We start from the raw sequence: 26,741 nt of genomic DNA on the forward strand, positions 1-26,741 counted from the left end.
TAATTGATTTGTTACTCACATAAAGCCAGAACCAGTGCCAGAGCTCGCATGGCCGCACCAGGCGGCAGAATTTAGCGAAGTTAAACAGAAGTTTTTCATTGCGATGACAATGCCCAATCATCAATCAGTTAACGGAGGGCGAAATCTGTAGTATGGTTCTAAATCCAGAAAATACAGCTACCGATAGTGAAGAAAGTAACAGAGAGGTTACTGAACGAGAAAAAATTTTGATTGACAAGTTATTCGGAATTCTCGACACAGCAATTACAGGACTTGAACAATGGAACTCAATAACTGAACAAGAAATTATATATCTATAGTATTAGTCTAAAGTATCAGCAGAGAAAACAAATCAAACAACTCACATTGAAAGAAATGTTTAATAAAGTAAACATATAAATATTAAGCTCTTTTCTTTTGTAAATTTTGATACCCTTGAAATCCTAAATGCTTCATTATCTCATAAATCACGATTTCATATTTTCAATTTTCTAATTTCTAAGTGCCATCTTAGTAGATTTAAAATGATCTAATATCCGGAAAAATCTAAAATCTGGGATCGCCGAAGTCCCGACGAGTCCAGACCTCGGACTTTGTACTGTATATATATATATATAATACGGAATGTATATTTTCAGTTAAACTTCTACCCAATAACTTTAGTAATTCATGAAAGTTAATTTTGCGTCTAGTTAATTCAGGAAAATTAGTTTCAATTAGTTGTTTTCAGCTTTAAAAATATTAAAAATTTTTTAATTAGTTAGTTATTTTCAACTAATAATTGTATCGCCATTAGCAAAAATTATGCATTACTATCAACAACATAGGTTTAAACCAAATACTTAATTGTCTATTGAAGCTTCAAAACGTATTTCCGAACTTCACTTTTTCTCGGCTAGCGTTACCGAATTTGCCCTTGGCGACCTAAAATCGAAATGGAGCAACAGATTTCCCGCGAAATCGATAACAGACCCTCTGCAGAAATAAACTCATAATCCCGATATCCCATACGTATAGTATGTGCAAAAGAGAATAAACTCCGTAGAAAGTGATAAAAAATTAATTTATGGCTTAATTGAAAGAAACACAGAAATTAAGCTAAGCAAAACCATGTAAAAACAAATTGAAATAATAAAATGAAACTTAATTTTCATGTGATTTTCAGCGCTGACTCTCCCATTCTGAAATTTCAATTTGTTTCAGACAAAGACCACATTTAAGGATTGCCATCCATCAATATCCATTCTTTGTAGTCAGCTTGATGAAGCCACAGTTTATTGAAAATGCACTTTCCAGGCATCTCGTTCCTATTGGCGTCGGAAGGGTTGTGGCTTTCCAGGTTGGGATTGCTCTAATTTTGGCAAATATTTTTAGAATCCCCCCCTTTTTTTTTCTCGAGCACCTTCATCATCACTTTCGCCTCTTAAAGAACTTCCGGCTTCACGCTTTCATCACAATCTGTCTAAATTTATGGAGAACACCTGTTTCGAAAGATTGGGTGAATAGCCAATCAGACACCGATACTTTTGTTCGGGTAGCTAATTGTTCTTTTTTTTATCGTTTGCAACGCAAATCCGCAAACAGATTGGTTAAGAGCCGTGTAATTTTAATTCCATATTCATGAGAAATAGTCATTCACACTTAGAATGGCAATCATTAGAAATGATAAGAAATGTCAAATGAGCAAAATTAAGGACCGTTTATTCATTTTGGCCAAAATTAAGGACTTTTAAGGACCAAAAATCATTTTTGAAAAAATTAAGGACTTTTAAGGACCGTACGAACCCTGTTAAACTGATATATACACTGCGAAAAATTCTATACTCTCGTTTTACTGAGCCAACTGAAAAACAATTTTTGTATGAACGAGATAAGATATAATGATATCTTATTTCATTCATCTGCGCTTTTGCAGCTGAGGATGATGGTTCGGTAAAGCCATCGAAACTAATCCTGTGAAAATTTGAAAATATAATGCTGATTTTTGTTGTTTGACTTCTAAATTAATATTTGTTCGGTGTGTTATTGTATCTTAATACACGCATAATGTTCAAAAATAATCTCTTCAAATGATAAAAAGTACCAACTTACCTAATCTTCTTCAGAATCTTGACTGTATGGCTGATATTCTTTGTGTACATTCAACAAAATCATTGAATGATATTTTATGGGAATTTTTCTGCCATTCATGCGCTGCTAAATAAAATGTGCAATTCTGTTTATTGGGGTTTGTTAGAATAGCACTTTTGATGGCACCCCATGTGCCTTTTATCCTATTTCTATGTGCATTTGTCTCAAGATCCTAGAAATTTTATTGATGGTTAAGGCAAGTTGTTGAAAACTTTCATCTTCCAAACAGGCTTATGATTATCAGCAGCTGAATATTATTGTAGTGCCTGGTAGAAAATACTGTTTAATGAAACTTAATAAGCAGACTTTATTTCTGTCTGCCACCAACCTGTCAACAAAATGCTTGTTACTTCCTCTTTCATCCCCACCAAACACTCATTTTCCTTCCACTCTCTGGCACTTGCACTTGCCAAATTTACTTTCATCAGTTTCAACAATTACATCCACACTACCAAGCATACTCGTATTATTCTCGCTAAATTCTATGCACCCTTATCTATAGTAACAGTTCCAATCCGCTGCAGTACTACAGCTAATTCCTAAACCTTAAATCCAGCAGTTAACTTGCAGTCAATTGAGCCAGTAAGAAATGCATAAAATTTCACCTATACTCAAATGACTTTCAGCAAATGAAGTACCCTTCCTTACAATCCATTTCACAAAATGTCCATTTTCACTAGATTTCTTCCATTGCCATTCAGACTGATCTGTAATGTCCTTCCTTTCACACAATGTCATTTCATTCCGTCATGCTGAAGATTTATACTTATTTGAAATCAAAACGGCACTCATGATGCAATCAAGCAAATCTTTTAGATCATTACATAAACGTAGCAAAAATTCACTTTTGAGATGGCCATAGGTTCCAAATGTTTAGCAGTGCTTCACTAGTATTCAATGCAACAGTGCTTCACACAAGATACACAGTAATGTGAAGTACCACACATGTTGTTGCAAATCCCCCCATTTAGACTCAAGAACTGTGATTCGTCAATAAGTGTTCCATGAGATGTCTTCAGATCTCTGATTCATCTATAGCAAAATAAACTCTATTTGGAAATATGTTTTCAGGTTATTGCTGGTGTCCCAGACAGTAACATTTATTGTCTTACAGGCTGTCACGAAAATCGGCAAACTACCTGTTACCATACTCCCAAGATCCAAAGATGTTTTCAAACTCCCAAATTGTGCAAAAGAATTCGATAAAATTTTTATTGGGGTTAGTGTTGTTAACTGTTTCTGAATAAGATTTAAGTTTTAAGGTAAGAATAAATTTGGAATTCCTTCTTAGAAGATGTTATTTTGTTCTGTTCAGGAGGAGGGTTTCTAGGATTGTCCATTTTGTGGCTAGCATTATTATTATTATTTTGAAAATTTATGGATTTGAAGTTTCATTTTGGGATATTTTGGGCAGCCAGAGGTTTTTTAAAGTAAGGTAGAGAACCTGCATTGACTAAGAAAACTTTACAGATATACTGTCAGACGTTTTTGACTTCTTAAAATAGTCTGAATTATAATTTTGAAATAAAATGCTCCAATGAGTTTCCATTCCATTGTTCATAAAATATGATTTTCTGTTACATTCTCATGTCATGACATGGATTTTTAACATAACACTGGCAACTTAAATGTATTTCTAAGATTAAAGAAGTTAGTAACAGTTTCGTGCACAGAATTCACTTTTTTAAATCATACCGCTGTGACAGACTCTCAGATACTGCTGGTGGTTTTGGATCGCATTCATAGATGAATTTCAAATTATGTCTTTGCACTTCTAAAGTTAGTCAATGCCTTTCAACTCAGCTTTTCTCCATGGCATTGCTGTATCATTGAAGCTTTACTTCTTCTCAATGCAAATTCTTTGATGCTAATAACTGAGGTACAGATATAAAGTTTCTGTACAGTTTTTAGATATATGAAATAACACAGGAAACAAATAAGAATTCAAAAGTCTAGTTATAGTCTAGTATTCTTGGGAAGCATTCACTACCAACTCTAAAAGACTGTAGAAGAATTATCTACATGTTTAATGATTACAGAAGCAAAAGTCAGAATAAAGGTGTATAAGACCCTTTTATTTGAACACAAAGAAGTAAAATTGACCCAAATTTGGTTTACACAAGCCAATACTTCTGGCTTAACTTAAATACATAATGCTGAAATAAAATGTAATAGATCAGTCTAACAGCTCACAGGATAAAGTAAGACACAGGAAAGTTCTGGTTTCTAGAAAACCATCTAGACAAGCTTAATGGCTAGAAACACTCAACGCCACAGAACCAAATTACTCTTAAGTCATGGTACAACATGGCCTCAAGTAAGCAAATCATGCTCTAAAGTCAACTTGTGAAGCCTTTGCTTAAATAGCTCTTCTTTCTCCTTCAATCTAAATAAATGCTCGCTATCTCATTTACATTCTGGCATGAAAAGTGTCGGTGAAAAGAAAATGACAGAAAAGAACTTCAACTTAAAATTAACTATTGGTTAAAAATAAATAGATAAATCCTCACAAGTTTAAAGTCTAATGCAAGTCATGTAGTCTGTCATGTTGTATCCGAATGAAGCAGACAAGTTAACTGTTCCACTTCCCTTTTTACTAATAAAAGGGACAATTGCTTTTCAAAGATGTGCAAAGACTGTCATTTTTTTTTACTTTCTTTTTCTGCTTCTTTGGGCCAAAATTAGTATTAATCAAAATTATTGCGTTTAAAATCATTCGCCATTTTGTTTCTTAAAATGACCTTGTACATTCTGATGCCATTTTGTATTTCATTAAACTAGTAAAAAAAATTCCAGGAAGTATACCCCACCTCTATTTAAGATTTCTACATGAATGAACCAAGCTTATTCAACCAAGACCCGTCAAAATGCACAAATGGAAGCACCAATTTTTGTTAGCCTTATGCCATGTACTTGTGCCCCCTATCCCCCTATTCAATGAGAATTTAATAATTAGTGATAGAATTCAGCCAATTTGAGGAACAAGTCTAGATATGTCAAACTTTTTCATCTTCTTTATCCGTTTTATATATCTGTTTCATTTAATGATTTCTGCTTCATATTTTTGCATCTTTTGATTTTAAAGAACCAAAACAGAGCTAAAAAATGCCGCCTAGATGGTATAGCGGTTAGAAGAGCCTGATGGCAATACCGAAGAGCCCACGTTCGAATCCCAGAGAAGGCATGGATTTAAAATTGTCGCAATGTCGTTCTCAACGCTGTATTTCAGGGAAGACTGGTTGTCAGACACTATACAAACATCCATGCTTCCTCCGAGATTCAAACTCGTGCCCTTCGGTACGGCAATCAGAGCCACTATTCCATCTGAATAGCTTGGACAATAATAAGTGAGGGGGAAATTCAATATATAGAGAAGTGGAAATAGCTTATTAGATAGCGTGATGTTCATATTATTATTAGAATGGAAGCAGGGCTTGGGCCACAGCTGGTGCACCCTGTGCAAATTGCACACCAGGTGTCAGAATTTAGGAGCAGAACAACTTTTAGAATTTAGGAACAACTGGACAGCAAAATTTAAAAGTTAAAGGGTTAAATGTTACTTTTAAAAGTTATAGAGCCTTTTCTGCCTACCTCAGTCATAAAATCAGCTTTCAATCCATGATGTAACAAACTGAAAATATTTTACAAGCAAAAATTTCATTTATTTTCTTATTGAAAGAATGTTATTCCTTACATAATTAGTTATACTGACCATGTTTTTCACATACAAAAATATACGAAAGATCTTGATATATTAAAATGCAGCCTTTGAATGGAAAAATATTCCTACTCCTAAAATTAAACCAAAAGTAGAGAATGCTTGGAAGTAGTTATGAGCATTTAAGGGTTTATCTCAGTTTCTATTAATAATATTTACTTTTGGTGTTAATAATGTTATTTTTGGCTAAATTAAACTGTTAATATTTTAATTGATAAGTTTAATATACTGACATAAATTAATTGCCTCTTTAAAAATACATATTTAATTGCAATTTCAAATACATTTTCAAATTTATTTGACTTTATGTCTCCAGAATAAAATTATTCATTACAGAGATTGCATTCATAAAATAATTGCACACCACTGCATCACAGATATCTGATGCACATCAAAAAGTCAATTCACACAAAACCTGCATATAACATCACCTTAAACACACTATGGTAGTGAATAACAACTAATGAAGAGAGAATTGGATTTTATGACTACATAAAACATAATGTAAGACTATATATGTATATTTTACATCTGCTGATAATAATCACTGAACAAAAGAAAATCAGTTCTCAATGAAATAAAATTATATCAGATTTTAAAAATTTTATCCAAGTTCAGAACAAAATGTTCTGCCGCATATGCTAATTTTATTTTTAGCATTATACAAAAGATTTAACTCGAAACTGATTATCTTAGTTGAAGAATTCAATTCCAAATACAATTTCCTTTTTTCCCTCATCTGGCAATAATTAGGATAAAAATGCATTGAAAGAACAAAAAATGCTGGAAAATAAAAGAGCACAAATTTTGTCTCTATAATGCTATAAGAAATCAACATAATTAATTTCTTTCAATAATCTAGATTTGTGATATGTAGATCAAAACTTATTTCAGATCAGAGCCCAAAAATGTGAAATGATCCACAAGATACTGAAGCAATTCATATGTTTTGAAAGTGTTACAATTAATTTAAAATATGACTATAATTTAAGATAGCATTTATTCTTTATGAACACATTCAATCTGAAAAGATATCTGATAATCTGTTATTATACGCTTGTCAAGCTTGTACCATGAGGGTCGCATGCACACTTTGATTCAATTTTGTTCAGCCCTCGGCCAACCCCGAAAAAATAAGAAATTGTAATAATAAATACATTGTTTATCATTAAAATTTATCAAACAAATTTATATATTCTGTTTTTTCAATACAGCCTGCATGTAAATATATACATGCAGTAGTTTCATTATCACAAAAAACTTAACCAGGAGAATACTGACTAGGTTTTGGATGTTTTGCACTATTTTCATCTTCCTCACACAGAGATATATCTCCAGTAAAATGAACAGATTGATAAGTAGCTGCTTCAGAACGAGGTTGAGATTTTTCCTTCATACGGCAATGAAAAGAGCAACGTGGAGGTGGACCTGAATTACCTGGAAAAACATAACCATTTAAATTTAGAGAAATACTTTAAAGAAAGAAATATATATATTCAAATTCAGAATTCAAAAAACATTTAAGTTATTTTTGGAATTAAAACAAAATGTTTCATTATTGCCTTTCAGTTCTTCACAACAGCAAAAGAAAAAGGATTATTTATTTTCAATTTGTACTGCAGTAGAACATATTATACCTTGTTTTTAGGTCCAGGAACTATTTTAGAAGAAATATGACATAATCTGGCAAATAATCATGTAATTCAAGAATGATTACTCACAATCAGAATAAACAAAAATAGCACATTTATACTAGAAGATAATTCACTAAAAAAGATGTGCAGATTTGTTTTATGGGAGTCCACATAAATATAATCAATTCATGCAAAAATTATACAGGACAATTTATAAATGGTATTGGGCTGTGAAGAACAGATACTGTACAAGAGTGGTTCTCAAAATGTAGATCACAAAAAATTTGAAGTATGCTTTTTCTTACTTATAATAGTATGTTACCGCTAAAGTGCGGAAATCAGTTATTCGGCAGATTATCTAGCTAATCTTCAGATTAAATAGAATGATCCCCTAAAGTGTGGAAAATTGCTTCATTTCTTATATTACCTAAATAATCTGCAAATTACCTAGATAATCTGCATATTACTTACTCGGCACTCATTAAAGTGAGAATAAGATCCTTGCTGGAACAACAGCAATGTTTCTGCAAGCTTAAAATAGCTGCCACTTACACTTTTAAATTGTTGATCAGGCACGGTTTCAGAAAGTTACAGCAACTCTAAATTTACCTCAAATAGGTGTGCTTGTCACAAAATCCAACTGCTATGTAATTCAAAAGGTCACCAATCTTTAGATTTCACTAATAAGTGAGCATAATTTTATCATATATTTTGCAAATTCATTTCCTTAATTGTAATAGTATTTTAAATCGTTTTATTCTTTGTATAATAGCATACTTGTCAACCTATGACACTCAAAAATCAGGAGATTTTTCACAATGTTAAAAAGACTTTTTAAATGATAAAAATATAGTTTTTAATAATGAATTAATTTTAAATAGTAACTAATTCTAATTCTTCAACACAAAAATACCTTACACATAAAAAACATTTTTATTATTTGCATCGTTTAAAAAAAAAAAAAAAAAAAACTTTCATCAGTTTTTGAACAAATGTTATAAACAGTAGCAGATTTTGCTTTCTTTAAGAAAGAAACTTCATAATTTTGTTCATAGCAATTGCCACATAGGCCTGGTTCCATCAGCATCTTTCAGTTTTCCAATTAAACTCCATTTGGTGTCAATCCTAGCTGATTTTATAACTTCATCTAAGTTTTCTAATTGTAAACTGCTGTTATGCAGTTGTTGGAACTGTTTCAATTTTTCCTTCCTTTTAGAACTCCTTTCAAGATAATAATAAATATCAACAATGTGTTCATCCACATTTATTGGTAAAGAAGCTGTCCTTTTTTTCAGCTGTTAGCACAGGGGCAGGTTGTGCTCCAATAAAAAGGCAGAGAAGAGACATTCTGCATATATAACTTTTTGGTCCTTTGTTTCCTAAGAAACATTTAATTTTTTGCTTTTTACAAAACAACTCATGTTGTCCTTGTGTTTTTGTGTACGCACATGTTTGAGAACATCCGCCCTTCCACCATGCGAAATCGAAAAACAGCAACGACATGTGGTACACATCGCAAATTTATTACATTTCCTTGAGGAAATAATGGAAGGAAAGTCAACTGTGTACAATTTTTGAAACGTACACTAGTATTTCACCTTTCTCGCAGACATAACAAAAGATGATAATTTCTAAAACTATTTCCCGAAGGCCCGTGTACTCACAGAACTCAGGACAAGATGAACGAAATAACTAAAGAACATCCAAATAACAGCCTTGAGCTTGCTTTGTGCTCATTTGCGAACACATGCCAGATGACACATAGTGGAGCACGATGCCCATTGGAGAACTGGAGAACGATGTTTCTGGTTATGTATATGCTCTCACTCACAAAGCAGAAGTTATCTGATTCGCAAGGTTTTGTTTGATATAATCTAGAGAAATTTCTTTCAATTGCTTTCAGACGTCCAAAATTACTTTTTTTTTTTTTTTTTTTTTTTTGTTCACATAACAAAGTATTAAGCCAAGTTCCATAAAAATCGTGAGAAATTTTAAGAATAAGAAAAAGTCAGGAGAAATATATTGTAAATCGGGTTGGCGGGAGAGCAGTCGAAAATCGGGAGTCTCCCTCTTAAATCCGGACAGTTGGCAACTCTGTAATAGTTTTTAAATTGACTGACAATTGATTCTATCAACTAATCTGTTGAATGCTTGATTGTATTAACTTGACTTTTAAGATATTGAAAAATAAATAAATAACATTACGTTAATTTAAGCGGACAGAAACGCTGCTATTGTTTCAGAAAAGATTTTATTTTCAGTTTAAAAAGGGCTTAGTAGACTATCTGCGGATTAGAGAGTGCCTAGTAGGTAATGGGCAAAGTGGAGGGAGAGGGAAAAGAAATGAGAGAAACAAAGTTTTGAAATTTATTGATATGGAAGCCGTTAATGTTCATATTACCTAGGGGAAATGTGGAAAACTTCCGATTCCGTACTTTAACAGAGCAAATCTGCAGATTAGCTACGCAATGTGCATATTAACGCTTTTTGCTATTTAGCAGTAACACATATATTTACCTGTAGCTATATATGACTTTGATAATGATTTTGATCTTTGTTTGATGTAAACTCTGTGACACAAAATAAAAGTCACTGTCACGTTGCATTGGTTTCATTCGATATCAGTAAACCTTTTGATAGTGTTTACTGGTTCTCCCTCATGGGAACACTGCTTGATCTAACAATCCCACTGGAAATTTTTCAATTATCTCTTTTCACAACAGAAGGCGTTGAAAAATCCCCCAAACAATTTTTGTATCGCCGTTTAGAGGGCGCTCTTCTTCTGAGAACAGAATGTTAGTTTAGTTCAATTTGCGATGTAGTAGATGATAACCATCGATGCACTTCTTATTGTTACTGTAAAATTATTATTTTTGTGAAATGTTGAAGTGTTGGGTTCTATTAGTATTAAGTATGACCAGAGCTCTCTCGATAATGGAAGTCAATATAATACTTTTATTTACATTTCTAGAGATATGGCCCGGGAGGGCCAAATATGCTGTTTTGTGCTTCGAATAAAGAATATAGTATACAAGTGTTGCTAACTCTGGATTAAATATGTGCTGCTATCTTTGGATACATTGTTCCAAGTAAGACTCCTTTTGTTAAGAAATGATTCTTATATAGCAAATTACTTCTGTTTTTATTCGACTGATGACCGAAAAAGTTGCAAATGACTTCTAACTCCTCTTCTTTATGTAATTAAAATAAGAAGAGAAATTTTGTTAAATGAAGATATCAAGTTAATTTGAAAGCATTGTTAAAAAGTGATTTCGAAATGGAAATCGCAAAGGCTAAAAGAGCTACACTTAGATCTCCTACAAGAAGATTAATTTCTAAAATCAAAGCTAGAATTTTTAGAAAATGAAACAGACGAAGAGTTGGAAGAGCTTTCAAAATAGATAAATTTAAGATTTAAACAGTTAAAAAAATAGATTCTGAAATTCAAAGTCAAATTAGGGATGTTAAAGAAATCAAAACCGAAATTATTAAATGTGATGAGTATTATGAACAATTGATTAATTGCTCATGCAAGTTGAAAACTGCTATAAATAAATATAAACCAAGTACACAAAGAACGCAACAACAACCTATTAGCTTGTTAAAATAAGAAAAACAATTTGTTAAATTACCATCGTTAACAGTAAGAAGATTCGATGGCGATCCTGCTGATTGGCAAAGATTTTGGAATCAGTCTGAATCCCTAATACACTGAAATGAAGATTTACTGTATTCAACAGCATATAAGACGCACATTTTTTCCTAATTTTGGTCTCAAAAAAGTTCCCTGCGTCTTATACGTGAAGGACACAGGTTAACTTTCAATACTGAATGCAATTTTTAGCCCAGATAAAGGTCTAGACACACATAACTTTTTCTACACCTGCCATAATTATTTTGCGCATGCATGAAATATCTGTCACCAAAAAGTTCCAAAGCTCGAAGCTGATGTCGAAGTTTGAACAGGTTCGACGGTTACATTACGTCTATGGAGCCTTTCCTTCTTTACATAGACTTTCTTTGACTCAGTCGACACACATGTCGGTATCGGTGCTACTCTGTATAAACGTGTCGGTTCGGTGTTTAAAACTATTTGTTTTAAAAAAATACCCTGGAAAATATGACTACAGGAAACAAGAGATTAAGCTATACAATTCAGTATAAACTAGGAGTGTTAAACTACGCCAAAGCGCATAGAAACAGAGCAGTAGCAATGTATTTTGGTCCACCACCTACCGAAAAAATGATACGTACTTGGCGACTGCAGGAAGATCAACTGAAGACAGCTAAAGAACAAAAATATAACCTTCGATGCCCAGCTCCATCTTGGCCTGAACTTGAAATTTACATTTTAAGTTATTGTGATACCGTGCTATCGCGTGGACTATTGAAACTTTTTTCCTTGTGTGTGGTCTTCTAAATAAGGGTGCATCTTATATGCCAGTGCGTCTTATATGCCGTCAAATACGGTATCTAACGTAGACAAATTTGATTACTTACACTCATGTTTAGCTGGAGTAACTGCAAATGCAATTAAAGGAATTACACTGACAAATAAAAATTACGAAGCAGCAATAAAAACCTTAAACGAAAGATTTGGACAAAAAACTTCGGTCGTAAATTCTCATTTAAATAAACTGTTAAATCTAACACCTGTTAGGAAATCGACAGACGTCTCTCTGCTTAGAGAATTGTTAGATACTTGTCAAACAGAAGTTTGCAATTTAGAAGCCTTAGGTGTAAATTCAGAAACTTGTGGTTTTCTATTATGTCCCATGCTGATTAAATTAATATCGCAAGATATTGTTCTAGAGATCACTAAAAAATGCTAAACAGACAAAGATTGGAAGGTGTCGAAAAAAATTACTATTCTAAAAACGAAAGTTGAATGCAGAGAAAGAAAACCTTATTTTTGACACGCAACAAATATTCAAATGAACACGAAGCAAAATTTCAAACATCGGTGAGAAGCACTAATGATTTGAATGCAAGGCTTCAAAAACCGAAACACGTTCATGAAAGGAATTCATAAAAGTACACCATCAGCATTCAATCAATATGACACAGTCTTCATACATTTTCTATTCTGCACCACATGATTCATTTAAATGTTTAATGTCACCACAAAATAAAATAGAAATTTTAAAGAATACTAAACGTTATTTCAAATGTTTCAAAATGTATCACATTGGTAAAAACTGCTGTCTAATAAACTTTCTTGTTTCAAATGCAAAAGCAAAAGTCATCATAGTTCCATTTGTCTGGGTAATAACCAAAATAATACCGGAAAAATTAATCAAATGAATAATATTGAGAACAAATGTAAAGAATCATTGAATTTAAATTGTAATGCTAAAGATACTCAAAAGTTAAATAATTCTAATTCTGAAACTGTCAGTTCAGTTTCACAGTGTAATGCAAGTATCACATGTTCTAAAAATGTTTATTGACAAACGTGCAGTTGTTGCAAACTCGGAATTTAATTCTAAAGGTACCAGGCCTTCTACTCGAAAGAAGTTTTTGCAGTGAACATTTAGCGAATATGCTCAAGTTAAAACCTATTCGCTATGAATTACAGTCTGTTTATTTTTTTGGAATGCAGAATGCAGCAGAAAAGAAGTATCCAGTAGTAGAATTTGAAATCAAAGCTAGACATAACACGCAGTATTCAATTAATATCGAAACTCGTTATTCCAAACATTACTGCCGCCATAATTTCTCCTCCGGATAAACAAGTGTCAGAATTCATGACTAGTCATAAATTGCTGCTCATTGACTCATGCTGCGGAGATAAGTATTTGGATGTTGAAATTCTAATAGGATCTGATATATTTTGGCAATTTATCTTAGATAAAAAAATCGCAATTAATAAATATTTAGGTGCATTAAAAACTGTCTTTGAATAGGTAATTACAGGTTCAAAATTTGGAAAAGCAGAAGCTTGTTTACAAAATATTACCGTTATGAACAATGTTATGATGAATGACCTAAGAGTATTTTGAGAATTAGACTGAATTGGTATTTCAAAAGAAAACTTACACTTCTCTGTTAAACAAATAATTGATCAATTTGAAAACTCTTTATCCTTCTATAAGGGAAGATATCAAACTAAATTGCTTTGAAAATCCAACCCTGATTAATTAAATAATAATTTTCATATTGCAAAGAAGTGTTTTGAGATTTCGAGAGACTGGATAAGGATGTAGAAATGCGTAAAGAATACACAAAAATAATTGAAGATCAACTTGATGACGGAATTGTTGAAGTATATCAAAATAAAGACTTTGAATCAGGTTATTATATGCCCCATAGAGCAGTGATTAGACCAGATAAAGAAACTTCTCATGTTAGAATTGTTTTTGATGCATCATGTAAAGGACAAAATTCTAAATCCTTAAATGATTTGTAACAAGTTGGCCCTAATATAAATCCTAACATTTTAGATGTCATTCTTAAATTCCGAGAACAAAATATCGCTTTTCCCACCGATATAGAAAAGGCATTTCTAATGATAAGTATTGCCCAGGAAGATTGCAAATATTTAAAATTTCTTTGGTTTCAGAATGACAACAGTGAATCATTCAAAATTATGAACATGACACGTTTACCATTTGGTATTAGTAACAGTCCATTCATTTTAGCAGCCACAATTAGCACCGTAGTAGAAAATACACAACTAAAAAACCTGAAAGTTATGAAATGTTGAATTCATCTTTATATGTCAATGATTTGTATCATGGAGCGAGTACAGTAGAAAAGGCATACCAATTGTCATCTACCAATTGTCAATGCAGTTATGATTTTAAAGCACGTGAGTATGAATCCACGTAAATTTAATTCCAATTCTAAGGAGTTAAAAGACGTGGTTAAAAAACAGTTTATTAATGTATGATTCCTTTGCACAAGCTAAAATTCTAGGTTTTGACTGGGATACAGAAAATGATACTATTAAATTAGATTTAAAATCATCTTGAACTAGTTATGTATTATATACTAAAAGGACAGTATTACAAGTTACTACTAAAATTTATGATCCAACTGGATTTATATCACCATTCGTGACCAGAATTTAAATGATACTACAGCAGATATGGGTAAAGGGTCTTTATTGGGACAAACAGCTTCCAAATTATATTGAAGCTGAATTTAAGAAGTTGCTTGCAGAAATAATTCATTTACAAAAAATATCAATATATGGAAAATACTTTCAAAATGTTGACAAGCAAAATAGTGACATTTCCTTACACATATTCTGTATTGCAAGCAATAATGCATATGGATGTGTAGCACATTTCAGGTATACAAATAAGTTTGGTGAAATCAAAACAGGTTTAATTTTATCAAGAAACAGAGAACCTCTCAAAAGCTTAATATTACCCCGATTAGAATTGACGGGCGCAGTAACGGCAACTAGACCTTGCAAAATATCTAACTATTAATCATATTTGTCAACAGATACATTTATGGACAGATTTGTAAATCGTATTACACTGGATCAAAGGATCTTCTAGCAACTGAAAACCTTTTGTCTCTAATAGGGTTGCAGAAATTCAAGAATTGCAAATACCAATAACTGGACACACTGTAGCGGTAGGAAAAATCCTGCTGATTTACTAACCAGAGGTTTAAATGTAAATTCTCTGAAGACTTGTTCACTCTGCTGGTTTGGACTAGAATGGTTATAAATCCAACATATAAACTGGCTAGTTTCAACCGAATTCTATCAAAAGGAATCATTTGGCCTTCAAAGAATCTTTGGCCAAGCGTCCTGCATATGTTTCGGAAAGCTAACAGAAATTTGGGTGACCGTGTGGCGACTACCACCACTTAAACGCTTCCCAATCATTATCCTGTACCCTACATTCAAGATTGCACTCAAATGTTTTCGGGCAAAACTATATTTTCAACCCTTGATTTAACCCATTCCTTTCATCAGGTACCTGTAAACCCTAACAACATCCAAAAAAATGCTGTCAGAACAGCTTTTGGAATTTTTCAATTTCTCGCCATGCCTTTTGGTTTACATCACTCAGGCCAGACTTTCAAACGTTTCAGACACAAAATTAGCTATATTCCTATTGGAATTTTGCATCCCGTATTTTGAAGACATTCTTATTGCATTGACTAATGAAGAGCATGCAATCACCGTCAGTATTCGATAGTTTGAATAAATATAGTTCAAGATTAAACTCTAACAAATGCGTACTCAGAAAATTATTTGTTTCTTCTTAGGTTGCCTCATCATTGCCTCAGGTGTCCTGAAGAAACAAAAACTATCACAGACTTTCCAAAGCCTACCACTATAGTCAAGCTTAGAAGTTCTCAGCTATAATAATCTTCTATCGTCGCTTCCTACCAAAGGCAGCTGAAACCGAAGCACCATTACATAACCTCCTAAAGTATCTAAGGAAAAATTATAAATGCCAAGTTCCTTAGAAAAATGAACTCTAGGTTCATTCTTATGGTTAAAAGTTGAGTATTATGGTCCATGCTTCTGGCACTTCCATCCAAGCTGTCTTAAATGTTCGACATGCTAACAACTCCCACCAGTAGCATTTTTATTGTGAAAGCTATCTACCACTGAAAAAAATGCAGCACGTATGATAGAAAGTTACTCACTACTTATAAAATATTTCACGCATAATCCCGAAGGTCAGTACTTCACTATATTTACAGACCACTGACCTCTAACTTGTTGGTAATGTGCCACTGATTTTACTTTTATTGCTAATTTGCGAGCTACAGGAGAGAAGTTGAAACATCTCACTCATGACTCAAACTGCTCACTGAAATTTGAGTCATTACAGCTTACTCCAGACCTCTAACTATTGTGTGACTCTTCTAATAACAGACTTTGACCTTATGTACCACTTGACTTTAGAAAAAAAGGTTTTTAACTCATTCCATTAATCCAGTGCTCTGCAACCGGTGTGTCGCGGCACACTGGTGTGCCATGAGTAGGATATAGATGTGCCGCAATCAAATACATGTATTTGACATTTTGCAATTTTTTATCATGTATTTAATACACAATGACAATTTTTCCCCCTTAATAATGTCTATTTTAAATGTTTTTATATATTTCACTGTTGTGTGGTTATGTGTGTGATTGTAAGTGTGTCAGCATTTGAATTTTTTCGCCACTTCCTTGATAACTCGGAACTCTTTGGTGTGCCACGAAATTCCAGAAAGATTTTTTGTGCGTCGCAGGTGAGAAAAGGTTGTGGAGCACTGCATTAATCTATCGCACCCAGGTATTAGGGCTTCCAAAAAGCTCATACAAGAAAGATTTGTCTGGATGCCCATGCTTGCCAATTGCACTCATTCCTGCATCATGTGCCAACGTTCCTAAGTTACCGACACAGTCCTTTGGAAAACGTCTGCACGATTGGGAAGACCTGTGCACTTCAACACCAGATTTTTCGGAATCAGACTCGTCAATTTCACTAATAGTACCAACCACAGAAAGAATATTGACTAATAAATCAACCCAGTGGGCTCACGATGATTTTAAGGATTTAGTGGACGCATGAGCACCGCTGCCACGAGGAATGAAAAAGTGTTGGTCAAAGCCAACATAAATCATCAAAACTAGCTAAGTAAGGGTGATAAGCTGTAGTTCAATAGAGTTCATGCATAAATGCAGTAAATCTTATTACCAGTCCTGCAGGCTCCAAGACCTGAGGTGGATCAGCGATTTCTTACTCTTTAATTTTGGCAATTTTCATCATTAGCACGGCTGCGTTGAACCCTGCAATTAGTTTCTCCGCTGTGGATTTTGCAGCTCTGATCTTTTCTATCTGGGAAATTATGGTCTGAGCTGTTAACTTTCTCCTCTCTTAGTCATTCAGTGGCTTCGCTGGGAACTTTCAGAGGGTGCTTGATTCTTGCTTTCAATTTCTCGCTTTACTGAGACCCTTGAAGTTTCTTCTGCTTAACGTTATCATCAGTTTTGATAAGTTCAGGGAAATCTGCCTCGGTTGGTGGTGTAATAATCTTCTTTGGGGGTAAACTTCTCTTCTCTAACTTTTTTCTATATGCCTTACATCCATGATAACTGCAGACATGGGATTCTCCGTAGAAAATACAAGTTGAAGTCTCTTCTTGTTTCAGAGTGCATTGGTTGCTCCTGTGATTTTTACCGCACTTACAGTAGTGAACCATGTTGTTACGTAAGTCCTGTGAGTGACCTCACTCCTGGCATCTATAGCACTGAGTGGGATGTTTCTACAGAGTGAAATTTTAAATCTTAATGTTCACGCTGAACATACAGTTCAATTTGTGAATAGCGTATCCGGTTTCCTCCAGCTCTAGTAGGAAGATTGGTAGCTTTTCTTGATTATTTTTCTCTGATCGTTGGAATTGCTAACCTTCTTGATTGGGAATTTTCTTGAAAAATCGCATCTTCCGTAATTTTATCTGGTAAATTTTTCAGTACCACCCAAATTGGCTTTTCGAAATTCATTTGGAAAGTATGAAAAGGGATGCCTCTTTTCTGCAACATGAAGTCGTCTAATGATTGTACCTTTACAAAAATTGATTTCGCCTTCATGTCGGCCTCGAATTTGTCTTTGCAAACGTTTAATAGAATTTCTTCCATTTCCATCTAGTCCACTGCTTGGCTCTGGAATATAATAGGTGGGGGCGTCTCATTCTGAACAGCTCTTCCCTCTGGCTCCTCCTCTCTCTGCATTTCAAGTATCTTGAACCTGTTTTCATGCGATTGTGATAATTCCTGCGGTGGGGTACTTTTCATCTTTTTTGCCAACTTTTTCGGTGTAATCCAAACTTTTTTCTCCCTTTCATTGTTTTTACCTTGTGGGACTGGGCCATCTGAGTCCATAGCTGTCTGAGTAACTTCTTCACTGCAGCTAGCGACTGCTTCTTTTGGGGGTTCTTCAGCTATCGATTCCACTTTTTTAAGTTCTTTAGCTTTTCCTGCGCCAATCATTTGCTCATTCCATATCAAGGTCTCTTGAATTTTCTCCGGGCTGAACATGTCTGCCATTAATATCACAAACAACCTCAGACTGGGAGTGACCAGATGTTTCTGAATTGTTTCCCTTCATAACTTTGGTACTCAGGATGGGGAGTACCGTAGAAAACTCTCTAAATAGCTTCCAATTCAAAAGATGGCACTATCAGCTTCGTGCCCTTTGTTTGGTAGGGGGCAGAATTTGGATTGGCTCAACACACTCTCACTGGCAGCCATCGCTGAAAGCCATGGACTTACTTTATTCTGGTCACATGATACTGGCGGACCTTCCTAGCAACTACAGTCAAAAGTCGTTAATTCAGACACCCATAATCCGAAATGATCTATAATCTGGACCTCAAAGCTACAAACTTTCTGCGCATGTGTCGCATGCGCAAGACCTTTATGGCTGCGAATATGCGTGTGCACAGGCCCAAAATACGTTTATGCATGCGCGTTTAATGTATAACGGACGGTATAAGCTAAGCTAAAATTATCTAATTCAGTTAATGTTGCAGATTGCGTTGTTCCTTAATCTTCGAATTGGATCCGGCTTATTATTTTTTGCAGACTGTTAGAGCAATTTTATAAAAGCAAGCTTGAACTTTCGATTATGTCAAATAGAATTTCCGATATATATTTACTAATATGTAAAGGATCAAACATCATATACAAAGCAAAAGTATGTTTTGAAGTCCCTTAAACAAAAAGTGGAATTGCTGCAAAAAATGGATAAATCCTTTGTTTATCTAACCATTCCGAAATCTGTTTATTAATTTCACGCTGCTCTGCGGCAGGGGGGACACCGTGGCACACAATGAATTGGAAGTTGATCTGTCAGCCCTAACTTATCTTCGGGGCAGATGTTTTTATTTTATTTGGCTTATAATTCCTTACTAAATGTAGTATTTCATCTCGATGTACTCCATCTTTGATATGATTTAAATCAAATTCCTTGTCATTATAATTCGCTTCCGATAGCGAAGAAAGTAAAGTAAACAAATAAATATTAAGCTTTTTTTTTATATATAAATTTTGATACCCTTTAGATCATAATTTTTTTTTATTTCATAAATTACGGTTTCATATTTTTAATTTTATAATTTCTGCATGCCATCTTACCAGATTTAAACTGATGATCTATAATCCGGAAAAATAGATAATCCGGAATCGCCGAAGTCCCAATGAGTCCGGATTAACAACTTTTGACTGTAGTATGCTTACTGATAGATCCGTGTTTTCAGAGTTCGTAGGTGCCACTTTTGTGGTCTATTTTTATGGTGTAGAGATAAGTAATACAAGGATTAAATTGCAGATATATAATTCAGTATTTCAGGCTGAAGTACAGGCCATTTTTTATGGCTTGAGATGGATAGAAAGGTAGACATACACCTTTTATATACTTTGACTGCCTTTCTGCACTTCAGGCTCTCTCCTGACCAGATAACTATAATTAAGCCTTCAGTGACATTAAAGATTTATACGCAAAATTAAAAGACCAAAATGATACATTTTTTCATAGGTCAAGACACAAAGATTTCCAAGGCAGCGAGAGAGCAGATGCTTTAACCAGCAAGGCCAAACATGCTGTGGGTGATAATGAGATCGATGTTCTGGGTTCAAGACAAAAGGCAATTTCTATCATGTTTAAAAATATACTGCAATCTTGGAATACATGTTGGATGAAGTCTAACAGAAATAAAGATCTCTTATGTTTATTAAAATAGAACAAGAAAATTAAATTCATGAATGATATCAACTTCACTCAGCTTGTTACGAGCCATGGTTGCTTACCACAATATTTATCAAGCCCTGGTGCCAAGGGCAATCCATTCACTAAAACTTGTAACGTAATAGGTGATAATAGGCACTTTCTGGAATCGTGAAATAACTGCTCATCTCAGAGAAAATTTCGAAATTGCTAGTGAATCTGATTATTACTCTAATAGAAATATAAAAATATATATTGCTTGGCCATTGTAATCAGGACAGCTTACTTGACAATGTTGCTTGAATTAGTAAATGAAAATGCTGCGAAGAGCAACTAATCAACTAACCAATTTCACAAGATACCAAAGGTGGCATCATCTTCAGAGCAGCGGGCTGGTTGTACTGACAGATTTTCTGGCATAAAAACGAAGTGATGAAACTATAAACAATTACTGATTCAAACAAAGGTGTAACAACTTCTCAGGAGGACTGTGCAATAATGGTAGCTGCTGTTATATACATTGGCAGTTTCCTCATCTTTCTCATCTTCTTCACCTGTGAATGTATGGCTTAGTGTTCCTTCAGCCAAAAAAATAATCAAATTTGCAAGGCCTAGTGAAATTACATACATCAAGAAAACTGGTTTAAAAAAAGAAGCTATCAGTGATGTCATTACGAACAGAACAGTTAAGAATCTCCCAAGTAATGTGATTTCACAAGATAACAATATTTATAATTATTGCTTCTTTAACCCCTATTCCCCCGTATGTTGGAAAAAGAGCATATTTTCAATACAGAAATTGGAAAATCACCTGAAACCATCTTGCTGGCCATAGGTAGATAAGCCTTCTTACCTTTCTAGCTACCAGTCATAAAAAATAAAATTGGTTAGGCAAAGTAAAAATAAACCTGCCCTCGCAAAGGAACAATATGGGTTCTGGAAAGGTTTCCTGGTGATTATTCAAGTAGTGAAATTAACAGAATTTACTGATTTTGCCATCACATTAAAATGAATACCATGTTTCTATAAAAGACATAACCAAATGTTCTGACCACAGTTTCCATGACAGAGCTTGATTTACAAATTAATTCATATTAACTTTAAAAAATTGTTTTAATATGCAAGTCTTTTCTAGAAGAAAGGTTGTTTTCCTGCAGGCAAGGTTATTTATTTCTGTTCCAATCCAAGAGTTTTTAATTGCTGATGTCTCACATAGGCCTGATACTGACAAATTACACGTGGCCTCGCTTAAATTGGGTCTAATTTTACTGTGTAAAAACTGTAAGATAAGAACTTTGTCACAGAAAATTAGGCATTATAAGTTCATGGATACCATAGGTAACAAATTCATCCTTTTTGGGTAACAGGTCCCACTTGCAATATGGTTAAAGTATAGGGTGTTAACACTTAACAGGTCTTTTACATGGTGAACAACCTTTCACTGCATCAGGGATAAAACTTATATGATTATGCTCAAATTTTACTCACTTTGCCCAGTAACTCTGGCCTGAGCTTTGCAAGAAGAAAGAAAATATACACCTTCATTAACAAGACTATCATAGTCTAATGCTAAGAAGAGTACGATTAATAAACTGAGATCACTGTAAAATAATTTTCTGGTGCTCATAAGAAGAGCACAGTACTTCATCTATAACAAGAACCTCAATGAAGATCTCAAAACTGACTATGTCAGAGATCACTTAAATAAGATTATAAGGTATTTAGGTATGGCATGGTCCACCCTCTTAGCAAGCCCAAGCTCACCTTATGGCTTTACTAATTTTCTCCATCCCTTCAGCATGCCTTTGTGGTGTAATGATAGCACACTCGGCGCATATTCGAGAGGTCCTGGTTCGAATCCTGGCTAAGGCATTGCACATTTTTCACATCTTCTGCTTCAAAATAACCTAATGACTCTACAAAGTTGATAATAAGCTTTCTAACAAGAATTCCAATAATACTACAGATAAATTTTTCTTGCACCTCAGTTAAGAAATCCTGATGGATAACCACAATATTTCCCCATATGCTTCCTAAACTCCTCAGAAATTTTGATTAGATGGAAGGAGCTTCCTTCCATTTTTAGCAATGTGTAAGTGCTTCTTGGTCATGTTTATTCCAGAGTGCTGGAGAACACAACTACCTTCTCCAGTGGTCTCTTAATTTGCCACATCTTCTTAATATCATGTGCTCCTTTCTTTGGAAGTTTGTTCTAGTGTTTTATGTATCTCCATACCCCTTATAGTACACTGAGTTAGAGATGAATTTTATTATTCCATGGATGTGTGTTTAACGAACCAGATTTCTCTAAAGAAGGACTCTGTGATAAACATGTGAGAAACTTGAAATTTGCCAATGTTAATGGTATGCGACGTGTCTTCGAGAGGTAAGAAATAAAATTTGCATTAATTATTTTAACCTGCAAAACTTTTTTGTGTATGTCTCATATGAAAGTAAATATATTTAATGAATTTTTTTAAGTTTTAATTAGAATTTTCTTAAGTGATAAAATTTAATTTGAATAAAGCATCTATTAAAAATGCTTACCTCTTTTCAATGAAGCCGCCAAGAGTCTTTGCATTTCTGCTTTCACAGAATCTAGATCATCCGGATGAATAAAAATATAAAGAGAGTGCCCAATCATATCAATCTGGAAAAAGGGGGAAAACGTATCTATTACTAAAACATGCTAATAAAAAACTTAGGGTTACCATTCTTCACATTTTACCAAGGACAGTCATGTTTATAAATGAAACGTTTCCATGCACTGAACTTATTCTAAATGTCATGCTGGAGGATGGGTCTATAACACATTTTACTCTTTATTCCAATACTATAACAATTTCCTGATGATTTGTTGCCAAATTCCATCAGAATGTTTTCAGTCGGATAATAATTCTACTTTTCTATCACTAAATGCCGCTAGTGTAAAGGGAGAGTTTACAAGTCACTTTTTCAGATTTGTCTCAATTTCACGTCCTCAAAATCGCTTTTGTTACCTTCAGTTACTTTTGTCTCTGCTATTAGAATGGTGCGTAAATGGTAAATTTGGAAATAAAATTTTACACAAAATTTTTGCCAAAAAGTCCATTAAAAATAAATATACAGTGCAAAGTCCAAAATCCGGATGTCCATTATCCGGAATGATCTAAATACCTGACCTCAAAACCACCAACAAAATTTTTCTCGTAGGCTTTACGGATTACGGAAAACGAGAAAATTTCGATTGAAAAGTTAGTCGGAATTCTCGAAACAGCAGTTACAGGACTTCAACAATATAACTAAACTAGAGATTACCTCTGTCTACAGAATTAAAGAGAAAGTATTAGCACAAAAAAAAGTAACTTAAAACAACTTACATTGAAAGAAATATTTAATAAGTTAAACAGATAAATATTAACCTTTTTTCGTAAATGTTGATATCCTTTAGATCATAAATACTTCATTATTTCATAAATCGCGATTTCATATTATTAATTTTATAATTTCTACATGCCATCTTACTAGATTTAAACTGATGACCTATTACCCGGAAAATTTCCAAATCCAGAATCGCCGAAGTTCCAACAAGTCCGGATTTCGGACTTTGTATTGTGTATATATATATATATATATATATATATATATATGTACAGATAATAGAGTCGATATTTAAGTTCCACCTACAAACACACTTCATTCTATGGTGTTTGTTGTTTGTAACCTTTGTAATAGAGTGATGCTTCATTCCTCTATTTTAAGCTAATAATAAGTAATTCGTCTCATGATTGTAGGATTAAAAATCTTGAATTTAAATACACAGTTCTATAACATTTTTACTGACTATAATATCTATAATATATCTATAATTGTTAATTAAAGTAATATGTGTATTACATTTTTCAAGTCGTGATGAGTATTTTCAATCTAATCTGTTATATGAACTTTTTTCATGTAAAATGTAACTTTTGTCAATATGTGTTAAGATTTTATAAATATTCATGCACTTTATCAGCAAAAAATATGTTTTGAAAGTAAACAAAGTTGAGCATTTGCAATAGACAATTTAAAATTAGTAGTACAAGCTTGATTTTGAACTAATTTCTTTTGTGAAGTTTGTGAGAATGAAATCATTTATTTCTTTAATCATTGGTTAACCAATGAATTGCTCGTTATTGAACAACAAATATTTCAGGGACATAAGTTCGAATTTACTTATTTTTATTAATTTTATTTAAGATATCAATTTTTTATTTCTTCGGGAAGTTCTTCAATTATGCTGATTTGTTCAATTTCAGCTACAATTCTCGCTTGACTGTTATGGTAAGCGCCCATGATACCAATCTTAGGAAAGCTGCCTTTAGATTAGAAAAGTTTATTAACATTTGTTATCCCATTTAGGCTGTATGGCTTCAAGCATAGGGAGCTGCATTTTATTTCTGAGTTTTCATTTGACTATATTTATTCTGCTAAATAACCCTTACACTTCTGTATTTCAGTTGGTAAAATTGACATATTAATTTCAAGTTCTGCAATATTCTGAAAAGGATTTTCTCCACTACCAACAATCTTAAGTACTGATGATATTTCTCCATTACTTGAAATGGATATCATTGCATTGAATTTTAATACTGGAAACTTTTTCTTCATTGGTAGGAGCAAAACGATTTTATAAGGAATGTAGCACAATGTGATGAGTAAAACAGTAATGAAACATAAAGGTAAGATTGGAAAATTACTGTCATTAAGTAAACAAGAAAAATTATTAATGATGTGAAAGCATTCAAAGGATCTCAGTTGATTAAATGAAGAAACTGAAGGGCAATTTTTGCAGATCCCATATTAAAATGTAACTAAATGTCCGTCGTACTTAGCTAACAAATTCTTTTTTTCCTTTCGAAAATTAATTTATATTCCCCGATAGGAAATTTCAAAGCTTTTTTCCAATTTGGCCAATATACACCAAGCAGCACCATATGTATCAAACTATGCAAATTACACAAGAATTAAAAGCACATATGGTACCTTTAAGAATCGAAAAATGAATTTTACTGATAGGTGAAAAAGTACTTAAATATTGAACTTATGTAGAAGTCGAGAAATTTTGTAATTAATAATAATTTTAAATAATTATTGGGTACGTTTCAGCTAAACGTCACTGTCGGCTTAATGTCCGGTTGACTAAATGTCTTGACAGTTAAATGTACCATAGCTAAATGTCCTGACAGCTAACTCTCTGTGTCTGCTAAATGTCCTGTCAGCTAACTGTCTGTATCGGCTAAATGTACTGTCGACTAAATGACCTGTCAGCTAAGTGTCTGTGTCATCTAAATGTTTTGTTGGCTAAGTGTCACAGACCCGAGGAAGATTATATATTTCATAAGAATAATTGAGATCCTTATGTTATGTTTTCAGATGGAACACTGGAAGTGGAAGAGAGCAGACATGCTTTCATGCAAGCGAAGCCAACGGCCTTAGAAATTGCAAAAAAGAGAATCCCACTAACAAGCCTTTGAGGAGTATTGGAAGAACTGTAGTCTTCCAGTTATGTAACAGTGTCCGGCCAGCATTTGTCAAGCCCTAGCTTGATCCCTGAGATGATTCATTACAAAGACTGTGCAAATTATGATGTGAACTATTCGTGTACTATGCTATAATCATGAGGTTACCTAGCCTTAATTTCATACTTTTATCAGCTTTCATATCATCATAATAGTTTAGTCAATAAAGTAGTATAGTTTATACTTTCGCCTTGTGCTCCTGTAATCCATTATAACCCCACATATAATATGCATTTTTTAATGCTATTGTCTTGTAGGATCTAGCTTTCTTGGCTATCATAAAATGTAACTAGATTTACTTAAGTGTTATACTTTGTGAATTCTCACACAGGCATTAAGATGAAAACAACCACGAAAAGGGTGTAAAAGACCATTTTATTTATACAAAAAGTTTAGCAGTTGACACGGACTTACGTGCTTACACAAAACATCGGGCACTCGTGGTGAGAACTTAAAAGATAATGCAATACTAAATTTAAAGGTAAAGAGCAGTTCGAGATTACACAATTCAATTTAAACTAACAGGTTGTCTTAGAAAACCTACACTGGGAAGATACTCACTTGACGGCCAGAATGCATAGCCATTATTAATAGCTGGTATTAACTAACAAATGTGCGATCACAATAGCGAAGTCATGCTCTGTCTGATCTTTTCGCTCCAACAAGTTTAAATACTTTTGTTCACTCTACTTAATTTACATCCTGGCGATGCAACATGAGGGGGAATAAAAGAATTCAGGAAAGGCTCAAAAAAAAAAAAAAAAAAAAAAATAACTGTTAGTAAAAATAAGCAGAACCTACATGTTTCCCAGTCAGAATTTAACAATTGTTATTAAAAGCCTTTAATTAGCCTTAATAAAGATATTTAAATTCTAAATGTAATGTAAACATTTAGAATTTGTTCACAATTTGTTCATTCTTCACAAATTCTTAAGTCTCAAGATTAATTTGCTTTATAGATAATTTTCCTCCTTCAATTCAATTACATATAAAATTTTCTTCTTATAATTGTTTCCTCTGGTCTTTCTTCCAT

General features: G+C 33.5%; 1 protein-coding gene across 2 annotated transcripts in view; it reads right to left on the minus strand.

The window, feature by feature from the left end:
• Nucleotides 1-26,741, minus strand: part of LOC118184774 (uncharacterized) — a 290,183-nt gene that overhangs the window by 119,751 nt on the left and 143,691 nt on the right. For both annotated transcript variants that reach the window (XM_085807619.1, XM_085807620.1), the window contains 2 exons: nt 22,716-22,818; nt 7,130-7,285 (listed from right to left, as the gene is read on the minus strand). In XM_085807619.1, coding sequence (XP_085663745.1) covers nt 7,130-7,285; nt 22,716-22,818 — 259 coding nt within the window. The remainder of the gene's footprint in view (nt 1-7,129; nt 7,286-22,715; nt 22,819-26,741) is intronic.

Source organism: Stegodyphus dumicola, chromosome X1 (genome assembly GCF_044657685.1).
Source record: "Stegodyphus dumicola isolate Sdum_Otavi_A_Nest chromosome X1, ASM4465768v1".
In the NCBI taxonomy this organism is placed as follows: Eukaryota; Metazoa; Arthropoda; class Arachnida; order Araneae; family Eresidae; genus Stegodyphus; species Stegodyphus dumicola.